The 10,379-nt window shown below is 51.2% G+C and overlaps 4 protein-coding genes across 4 annotated transcripts; 2 read left to right on the plus strand and 2 right to left on the minus strand.

Moving 5' to 3' along the window:
• Positions 1–849: 849 nt before the first annotated feature.
• On the minus strand, positions 850–2,661 carry NCS57_00190100 (uncharacterized protein; the record flags this gene model as incomplete). Its single annotated transcript, XM_053051948.1, has 5 exons — positions 850–1,018; positions 1,083–1,249; positions 1,298–1,377; positions 1,425–2,445; positions 2,497–2,661. 5 exons carry the CDS (start codon positions 2,659–2,661, stop codon positions 850–852), a joined length of 1,602 nt encoding a protein of 533 aa, XP_052920463.1.
• A 1,174-nt stretch (positions 2,662–3,835) lies between these two features.
• On the plus strand, positions 3,836–4,363 carry NCS57_00190200 (NAD(P)-bd-dom domain-containing protein; the record flags this gene model as incomplete). Its single annotated transcript, XM_053051949.1, has 1 exon — positions 3,836–4,363. The coding sequence occupies one exon, from the start codon at positions 3,836–3,838 to the stop codon at positions 4,361–4,363; it is 528 nt and encodes a 175-aa protein (XP_052920464.1).
• Positions 4,364–6,136: 1,773 nt separating this feature from the next.
• Positions 6,137–6,809, plus strand: NCS57_00190300 (uncharacterized protein; the record flags this gene model as incomplete). The annotated part of the gene is made up of 2 exons (XM_053051950.1): positions 6,137–6,631; positions 6,798–6,809. The coding sequence occupies 2 exons, from the start codon at positions 6,137–6,139 to the stop codon at positions 6,807–6,809; spliced, it is 507 nt and encodes a 168-aa protein (XP_052920465.1).
• A 208-nt stretch (positions 6,810–7,017) lies between these two features.
• Positions 7,018–8,733, minus strand: NCS57_00190400 (uncharacterized protein; the record flags this gene model as incomplete). Its single annotated transcript, XM_053051951.1, has 1 exon — positions 7,018–8,733. One exon carries the CDS (start codon positions 8,731–8,733, stop codon positions 7,018–7,020), a length of 1,716 nt encoding a protein of 571 aa, XP_052920466.1.
• Between the last annotated feature and the right edge of the window lie 1,646 nt (positions 8,734–10,379).

The following is a 10,379-nucleotide window of genomic DNA, read 5'->3' on the forward strand; positions in this document are numbered from 1 at the left end:
GTGAGATTCCACTACATGATAATTGAGAGGTGTTGATAGGAACAGAGTGTCTGTTTGAAGACGAGAAAATCTTCTGCAGTTGAGGTGGCGGCGGAGACAACGGATGAGGTTCGTCTGGACGCCGCGGATGCCGAGAGCCCAGCGATCAGCCAAGAGTGTGCCGTCTCCCTGCCCGCTTTGTCGGGGACGCTACCATAGTAAGCCAACCCCGAGATTCGCAGGATCTGCCCTACCGCTGCATTCTCGGCTTCGACTTTTCACGCTAGAAACAGTTGGCGTCTGAGATGTCGCAAAAGAGCACATGACGAGCAGACCATCGAGCCTATATCCGAGCATCAATTAACAACGGGTGGGAGAAGCTGGATGACTACTACAACAAACTCGGGGAACACCCATTCTTTGCGGTTGCCATAATTCTTCATATGAGGTCCTAGATTAGCTGGCTAGAGCCTATTTAGATGTCTGAGCAGTAACCCGCCTAGGTCTGTGATGCCGAGGTTAGAATCAAAGGTTACTTCACCAGTGAGTGCGACGCGAACCAGGGCCTGATGTGTTCTCGTATATATATACTAACCATTTAGCCTTTGTTTCCATTCCGCTTGGGCCCCTGCAGTAGTAGGACAGCCCAGTTTCGGGGTGAAGGGAGGTTGTGTGGCCGTTTCCCATCTCCTTCCCGCTTCCTTTCACATCTTGCAAGATGCCCTCCAAACATGGCAGCTTCGTGGGACACTTTTCAGATGAGTTGACTGGGCTGCTGGTAAACGTGTTCCGGCCTTTACCAGGCTGCTAGAATGCACATCGGCATCAGGGCCTCAATCTCTCTAAGCAAGGCCCAAGGCAACCACACCACTAATCCTCGCCTCTTTCTCCCACCGGGGTCAACTTCACCTTTAGATCGCCCTTTTCCCAAAGATTAAAAACCTTTTGGTCATTCCAGTTCTTACTCTCCGAAACCAATTCGAGGTCAAACTTCCACAACAGGTGTGCAAGGATAAGCCTCATTTCAGCATAGGCGAGACTGAATACGGACCAAGATTAGCCACTGGCTCTGAATGCGCGGTTTTGAATACATCAATACTCACTTCTTCCCAAGGCAGTTGCGTGGGCCAATAGAAAAGGGCTGCAGCACTTCCTTTGCGTCACCGTCATATCGAGGGTCGCCGAGCCAGCGTTCAGGAACAAATATCTTGGGGTCGCGGAAGTTGATCTCGCTCTGGTAGGCTGACCAATGTGAGACTGACACTTTGGTCTACGGCTGGGTCAGAGGTAGTGAAAAAGTACTTGCGTATCAACTCACATCTTCAGGGATCTGATAACCCTCGATTTCCTCACCACCTTTGGGCGTCTCCCTGGGGAGGCCAATAGGCACCGGTGGATCTGCTTCCTCATCAGTATGGTCTTTTAAGACAGTTCAACCGACTTACACATGCGTGATCCTTCACTAAAAGCCGCGATCATGTACCGAAGCTGATTGACCCTGGCGATAGTAATCTCCTGCTCGCTCGTAAATGAAGTGCGAATCTCTTTCACCAAGTTCTCATACTTGTCCTGGTTGATCAAAAGCTGAAAGGTCACACCACTAAGCAGCGTCGCAGTCGTCTCGCTCCCGGCAATGATGAGAATCTTGGCATTCTCGGCAATTTCAGATCGAGTCATTCCCTTTTCATCATTATGACGGAGAATGTACGACATGAAATCCTCACGCTCCGTGTCACGACTCTCAATCCGCTTCATGGCTGTGGACTTGGACAGCTGGAAGTGCTCTTCCAGGCTGCGCTTGAGGTGAGCCGGCATCAAGAGTGAAACAAACCTGCCGAGTCCGAGACGTTGCATGGCGGCTCGTAGCGGCCCTGTCTTGACAGACGAAAAGATCATGGCCACCCATGGATGGTATCCGCCGCTGTCGAGGCATCCAAAGGACTGGCCGAATGCCAGATCACCGATGATGTCAAAGGTGGTAAAGTTGTACCATCGAACAATGTCAATGGCTGTATCTTGGTGTGCAAGCTCGGTGAGGCGCAAGATGAACTTGTCAACATAGTGTTGCATGATCTCTTCTTGTCCGCGTAAAGCTCGATCCGAGAAGGCGTGGGCGAGAAGTCGGCGGAACCGACGATGATCCTCGGTGTTGGCATTGATAATGTCCGTTTGGTCGCGAACAGGCTTGTAAAAGAGTACATCTTTCTCAAACGTCTGTGCCATGCTGGTTTTGTGGCCATAGATCTTCTTCATGGCATCTGCCGTGATGAAAGAGGCATCCTTGTAGGTGAATCGCACGACGGGTCCGTATTGGCCATGGAGCTCTTTCAGTCTCCTCTCCCAGTTGCCCTGAATCCAGTAGTAGAAAAAGGGCAGCTGAGTAAAGGAGTAAAGACGTGGGCCTGGTACTTTTGCAAGAGGATGGAAGAAGGTGTAGTATATTCCACTTGCAAAGAAATACAAAACCTAGGTAGGCATGTCAACATGGCTTTCAGGTTCAAAACAAAGGTAGCTTACCGCCAGAGCAGCAACCAAAATTGCTGTTCCTAGGGGTGAGACATTGTCCATTCGTGGAAAGTAGTGAGAAAGGGCAGGCATTCTGGCGTATTGAATCGTGATAGTAAGAGCGATATGAGCATGAGTGAGGACATAAAGAACAACAAACGAATGATAAAAAGGCATTTATATATTCCTCTAATCTGCTTTGCCCGTCACGGAAGCCAGATCTTTCGGCAATCAACTCGTCATCTGTCCCATGTTGATTCGCATTACCGACACTTACACCCCGAGACCCCGATAACTATTTTGCTTCACATGTTGATAGATCGAATCATTTTTGCATCTTCATGATCTCGTTGGGTGTAGAATAGGAAGCATGCATTCGGGAGATGTCCCGTCCCCGCAGCCAGCCGCGTCAATACGAATCATGTCCATGGTTTACGTCGTCCCTCCCTGTCTATAAACCTTGATATAGTTTCAGTTATATGCCGGCTTCCCGCCGTGCATATGCAAGTACCCGCTGCCTGTAACTTGATCGTCTCGGGTCGGGGACTTGGTGCTGCCCGTTTGCGGGGCAAGAGAGGCTTCTAGAGCCGTTTTCCTGGCCGAAGACCTTGCGATCGCCACATTCGTATGCTCGATTCTGAGTACTGGTTACTCCTCCTACCCTTCAAGCCTTCTCTTATCTATTCTACGTCTAGCGGAGTCTGCTATTTACCATCTGTGGAACCAATTTGTTAGAATTTGTCGTCACTTGAGTCGAAAACACCACCCCGGTCAACTTTCTCATAGCTGGGTGTTATCTTCATCCTCCCTAAAAGAGCTCTTCGATTTGGCTGGTTTCATGCGAAGTTTTATGATATAGAGCTAGTGAATATCGGGAGCCTCTGTCAGTCTTGCCTACCATTGGTCCCTCCCACCGAAGAGGTCTCCGAGAAACGTCACACAGCTGTCTTTTTAATATTATACCGTACAAGCCAAGGGGTCTCGCTGGCAACGTCGGCCAGAAGCTTATCCGGCCGCTCAGCAAATGTGGTCATCAAGTCTGCGGCCTTGCGAGCAGCCCTTCAAAGCTACCCCCTGAGACCCTGGCCGCCCTGGAGCGATCCGAAGTCTGCCCTGGATACGACGACATCACAGCGTTGGATGGCGCCTGCACTGGTGTCGATGCGGTTGTTTGTGCCTGTGGCTTGGATCCTCGCATGCAGCTTGATAGACAGCTGCTTCTTCCCCGGCCACCGAGAGGGCTGGAGTCGAAATCTACGTTGCTGCCAGCTGGAATGGTGATCAGAGCAAGTTGGAGCTGGGCAAGCATGACGCCTACGATTCCTATGTATCCTTCAGACACCACGTCGAGATGACTTCTCCGATCAACCCTACCTACATGTCCATTGGAATCTTTGCCGAAACTATGTTCTCCATGTTTGGCCACGGTCACGTCAGCCCTGAAATGCACTTGGTTTGGGATACAGGAGCCAAGGCCATGAACATTTGGGGAACCGGCCATACGACTTGGTTTTGGACTACTGAGACGGATACGGCCGAGTTCACCGCTGGGGTCATTCAACGGCACGACGACGCAAAGGGCGGTTGTTGGAACGTGTGCTCTGGTGCTCAATTTCTTTGGCAAATCGCAGAGATTTACGAACGCGAGCGTGACGTCAAAGTGACTCTCAACACCCAGGGCTCTATCGACGAGCCTGAGGCCAAGGCACTGGATGCGAGGAGTAAAGGGGATAAGAGGAAATGCTACCTCTACACTGGACTGTTCTACCAGCTTCATGCCAGCAACGGGGCCCTCAACTTTCACAAGCTGGACGACGACCAACTCACAGTTTCGGGGACGACTATTGAAGAGTTCTTGAGACAAAACCCTCATATCTAGGAGTAGCATTTTGTGGAATACAATGACCACTATGCCATACGGCAAAAGTAGAAGATACCTTCTGCTATTGCAGAGGCATTTTGGGCCATTTGCGCTGCTCAAAAAATTTGGATTTCTTATGCAGAGTATAGCATCTAGATTAGACGAGCCGCACTTATTGTTATTCTTGTGATGGTCGCTGATGCAATAGAATTCAATGAGACAGGCAGCTATAAATCCAGTAGAGACTTCCTTCACAAGCGGACTACTAGCCAGGGGATTGGAAGCAGGCTAGGCTAGTTAATCGTTGTCGTGCTCTAGCTCGTCATTCAACCTTGGGGAGAAACGCTTCTACCTCAATCTCCGAGTGCAAATCAGGCCGCAACAATTTATAGACATCAACGCTAGTAAAGAGAGGCCGGTTCGCACCAACATATTCAGTCAAAATTCGATGCAGCGTGGGGCCAAATTTCTCATCGGTGTTGGCGTGATACGTATTGACCTATTGCAATGGCCATGTGCTCAGCCAAGAACAGCGAATCTTCGAAGAGATACCGGTCACATTGTACACGCACGCCCAAACTTCCTGTCTAGTCCCAGTGTGGCCCGCCGCGCGTAGAGAGAGCTCTATATGGCTAAAGGCCTCGTGAATCTCCTCTCTAGCACTGGGCTAGTTGAAGAACCTGACGCCGTTGGCGGGAGCCGGGGTGGAGGGGATGAATTCAGGCATGTTGATGGTAAGAAGAAGAAAATATGTTAGTGTCTTGTTGTATGGTTGTAGAGAAAAGGGGCCTGGAGTCTGATATCAGTTTTATGATCAAGTTACTGGCCAATCTACCTCTCGGTCGGCTTCCGGAACGGAACAGAGCCCGGGTCTGAAGAGTCTAGATTCCCTAGATATTTATAATTATGTCTCTGGTATTGTATTGGTAATAAAAGTCAAACCAAACATGGACGCAAATGCAGATGCAAGGCCAGTGTTGAGTCGGTCTGGTCTAGCTTGGATTCCACCCATAGGGGGGTCGACAGATCTGAGAACGCTGCACCATCGAGCCCAGTCGAGATGCTTCTAACGGATAATTCCAAGAACCGAGTCAGCACCAAAAAATCCCATCATTCTGTAACGGCTCATCAACGAGTCACTGGTCAACTCTTCTCACCCCCAACCTTGTCAGAGTTTCGTCCTCGTCGCACCCACAAAAAGTCCCGTGGCGGGTGCCGGCAATGCAAGAGTCGACACGTCAAGTGTGATAATGTCGGAGGCCTGGCATTTCCAAATTCCTGTGTGAGTTTGAATAACCCTAGGGAATGATAGTCATAAGCTTGAGCAAGACGAGCGTCGATATTGACGGTGTCTTATGGCCACAATAGCGGGGGACCGGAAGGCGCCATGCTCTGATAACCCAAGAAAGACATCCCGAGATGCCCATCAGCCGACCTGATGTTTCCTGCACGGAAGGAGACAGGTGCAGAATCGGGCTGGTCACGGGAGATGAACCGGGTAGGGATCGGCCAGGGAGAGCCCGGCCACTCTCCCGCGCCAGGCTGCTGGCTATCCCGCGCAGCTGTCTGTCTGGTTTTGGTCAGGCTTGGCCTTTGCCGCCGCATGGGCTGTGCTGACCCGATGGTTATCGCATGGAGGGCCTCAGCGCGTACTTCTAGAGCCAACATTGCATCGAACCTCCCAAAGTTTGCCGAGGTCGTCTCTCCGGTCGTCAACTTGTGCTTCTCGTCAACCCAGACACTCTCTTTCCTACCCTATCCTTTTGAACATTTGCCAGTCTCCCACACAGCATGACTAATGCCAATGGTTTTGAGGGGAATTCCGATCTTTACGGCATGGGCGTGAGGATCGGCCTCTATACTCAATGGATCGCGACTCTCCTCGTCACTCTCTTTATTCCCTCTGATGAAGCGACTCACCGCGCCGTAAACATCGTCATCCAGTCGGCTATTTTCCTCGGACTATGCACAGAGTCCAACGACAAGGTCAATGCTGTGGGCTCGGTCATCACCATGGCCTTGCTGTGTGGATCTCTCTCCAGCGTGACGGGAGATGGAATATGTCACCTTGATCGGCTCGTTGGTCTTTTCCGAGTTGCATTCTACACGGCGCTTTCTGCGTATGGATGTTGGTTCTGGTTCAGCGGCATCGACAAGATGGCGTCCTCAGGCTCTGAGCAGATTGTGTTTTTTGGAGCAACTTCCATCCACAGCGGGATCCGAACTTTTGGCAAGGTCGTTTCAGTCATTGGGCTTGCTGCTACGACCGTCCTCACCTGCTTGTCTGTACGTGCCGTGGCGCTTTGCCTAAAAGGAAGCACAAGCACTCGACTTCCGAGACGGCTGAGGAACCGACCCCAAGTCGAAATCGGCTGGCTCCTGATGTCGGCGGGATTGGCCGCCGTGACGATGGCGTTGGTGGAATACCTGATTGTGAAAAACATGGTTTCAGGAGTGGGCGTAGATGATCTTGAGTCTGTGGGACAGCTGATACCCCTGGTTGTTGGGATTGTGAGTCTCTTTTTGGTCTTCTGGAAAATCATGACGGACAGGCTGGTGTTTAGGAAAAGATGTTGGCTGTTATTTGGATGTCACCTCTAATAATAGCCCAGTTGACCGGGAAATGGCACTGTTGACCCCCTTCCATCAGGTTCATCTATCGACGACATGATTCAGACTTTTGCTACGTACTTGCCCTCCTTGTAGTACTCCTCCCCATCAAGGACGTCCGGGTCATGAACCCAGTTCAGCGATGAAATGCTGCCATCCTTAGATTCCCTGAAGGTCAACTTCCAAAACACAGGCGGCTGATCAACCCACCGACCTCTAGAGGCCATGTAATCACGAGATCTGAGCCACAGGAACGTGTCGTTTTCGTAATGATCGAGCTTGAACTTTTCTGACTCCAGGCCCTGCAAAGCCCAAGAAAGCTCACCATCATCCAGCGTGACATCAATCCTCAGGTAGTGCTTCTTGTTCCAGTACGTGCCAACATAGGCTTCCAGAGGCTTGGGAGAAGTGTTATTGATGCGCTCCTTGTCGAGGGCTGCCGATGTGTCCTTGAACCACTGTAAAGACTTCTCCGCGGACTCCTTTGACAGCTTCACATAATCATTACGGTTGGGAGCATCGAGGATCTCCTCCAGAAGCAACTGCAAAACCCAGTCCGGGCAATCATTGAGGGAGAGCGAGTTCGTCATGACAACAACAGCTGTCCTGTGCTCAGGAACCATGGCAATGGCGGATAATGCCCCAGGCAGGCTACCCTGGTGGTAGAAAGCAAGTGTCGATCCGACTCCTTTGGCGACAGTGGGCATTTGGCCGTCGATAAGACCGGGGTTCATTCCGATATGACCCATCGGGCCTGGGAGTTGCACACGGGCGAGCCCAAACCCATAAGAGGCTTCCTGGTATGTCAGCTGAGCCATGGGTATCTTGGCAGAGAAGAGATCTTGGGCGAGCTTGATCTGGGAGGAGGGGGTTGAGGCCACTGCAGTCGAGAACTGGTCCGTAACCGCATCCATCACGGCGGCGTAAGCCTTCAAGAGATCAGCGACGCAAGTGAAGATGCCTCCACTGGAACCTCCAAATGTGCCTCTTCCGGACTTGACGGTGGGGATCTCGACTGATGTGGCATTTTCGAGGGTGTTGTAGGCCCTAGAAACGTTTTCCACATGGCTGGGCGGGCGACCAATGTATGTTCGCTTCATGCCGAAAGGGTCGAAGAAAGCGTTGTGAACAGCATCAACCCAAGAGCCTGAGACTTGATCAAGAATGAGACCAGCAAGCTCGTAACCAAGATTGTTGTACCGAAACTCCTGGCGAAAGGGCTTGATAGGAACTTGGTCGTTGATAAACTTGAGGCTGTCGTCGTGAGAGATGACAATGTTGTTTTCGCTGCCGAGGTAGAAGTCGGCGATGGACATTCCGGTACGGTGGGCCAGAATGTCAGTGACGGTCATGGACTCTCTGAGGACTCGATTGTCGATGTCAAAATCGGGGAGCAGATCCTTGACACGAGTGTCCCAGGCAAGCTTACCTTCGTCGACAGCGCGGCCGAGGGCCATGGCGACGAACATCTTGGTGAGGGAGCACCCCGGAAAGATGGTTTCCTCATCGACAGGTGATTTCTCCTCGACGTTGTGATGACCGAAGTTGGCAAAGTAGGCAGGCTCTCCCTGTCGGTAGACGCCAAAGGAGAGCCCCGCGGTGCCGGCGATGCGCATGAGCTCCTCGATCTTGGACTTACATCCATCAAGTCGAGCCGGCAACGGGGGACGTGCTGTGTGCACCGGCGTCAGTTTGAAGCTCAGCAGAGGAGTATTCAAGAGTCTTTTGCACGCACCTGCGGCGCCGACAAGGCTGGTAAGCCTACGATGTTTATCCATGACGAAGTGGCTGGTGAGAAGGCTGAAAGCGACGAGGAGAGCAATGAAGGAAAGAAGGAGAGCCTGAGGGGGACGGTAAAAGAGATTTACCATGAGACTCTACCTGGCTAGCAGTTGGAGGCAGGGTGAGGTATGATTGAGGGAAGAGGCAGCAGCCGGGAGGGGTAGGTCCAATGCAAAGGTCTTCCATGTTACAAAGAAGGCGGGCGAGGGGGCGGGCGGGCAGTCCATGTGTCACTGTTCAGTCCAGTTGTGTGAAAGGAATTTTTCAGCTGAGCCCGCTCGGGCTTGGCTCGGATTGGCTTTGTTTGTCAATTGCCGTCGCATGGGTTAGCTCAAATTCGGGACACGGAACCTCGTCGCTAGCCAACCGTTTCGTTGCGCAAACAACAAAACGGCGCATGAGTAAGTACTGACTGTATTCGAAGTTGCGCATCATGACCTCCGACATCTGGGATAGCGTCTTTCAAGACAGGAAAGCGAGCATCCAGGATGCATATATGGCAGTGGCCGTCAAGACCAAGGACCATGAGCAGCTTTCTCTCGACAACCTTTTAGCCGAACTGGAGACATTCGATGCCTTCAAGTTCAGGCTGAAGGCCGAATGCTCGCGTTACAGCCAGAGTCCAGACGTCAATTTGATCGCCAACAAGATCAGCCGCCACCTGAAGAACTTGGGCGCTTCGCTATGGTCATCGGCGAGGCCTCTAAAGGGAATTCGACTGCCTCGATATGCTGGAGTTCCATGTTTCTCGTCATCCATGTACGTTCGGGCTCCGTGACGCTGAGTTTTGATGAATGACTTCCTTTACAGTGCGGCTTTGCTCTCGCAAAAACCCTCGAAGATGTGGTTGATCAGTTAGTTCATGCCAATTTTTATATCACTTGCCCAGTTAATCTCAACTACAACTAGAAGTATGAAAATTGGCTTCAATGTGGATAACAGTCCAGGGGTCGCCGCCCAAGGCCAAGATGGTGCGTTCTCTATCTTCAACTACCTGTATGATAATGGCGTTCTTATTTACCACTCCACATAGAGACTCCTGCCTTCAATGCCGTCATAGAGCTTCAAGTAGTACCCATGAGTTAGAGGAGCAGACTGGTTGAAATATCATGGTTAAGATAGGTTGATGGTATTTAAAACGGATAAGACTGGGTTGGTAGCATGATGTCCACGGTTGCAGGATCGAAACATGGTCAACGCCCTCCACAAAGTTTCCTCTGAGCTGTGTCATGTTTGTCTACTCACAATGGCGCATTTACTCGAAGCTTGCAAGCGTCAACCACGGCTAATATCCGTCATTCTCTCCAGTCTCCGACCACTCGACCCGGCGCACAAGGACTGTGCCGATGAAATCGTACTTGAATATAGATACAGAGTCTCGCTACACATCACGCACCCCAAGGCTCCTAATACCAATTGTCAAACCCACATTCTCCTCTGAGTTGGCGGTGGATAGATCCTGGACAGCGTGGAGCAAACAATGCTGCCAGCCCTAGACTTTGCCCTCAATCACAACTCAAAACGCATCGTGTGCGGTTTACATTGTATGCTCCAGTGGTATGGTAACCATGTGCTATGGCAACTATTTCCTGGGCGTATATTACCATATGTATGGCATTTCAGCGGCGTTACGACTTGAGAC

The sequence above is a fragment of the Fusarium keratoplasticum genome, chromosome 1 (assembly GCF_025433545.1).
Source record: "Fusarium keratoplasticum isolate Fu6.1 chromosome 1, whole genome shotgun sequence".
Lineage (NCBI taxonomy): Eukaryota > Fungi > Ascomycota > Sordariomycetes > Hypocreales > Nectriaceae > Fusarium > Fusarium keratoplasticum.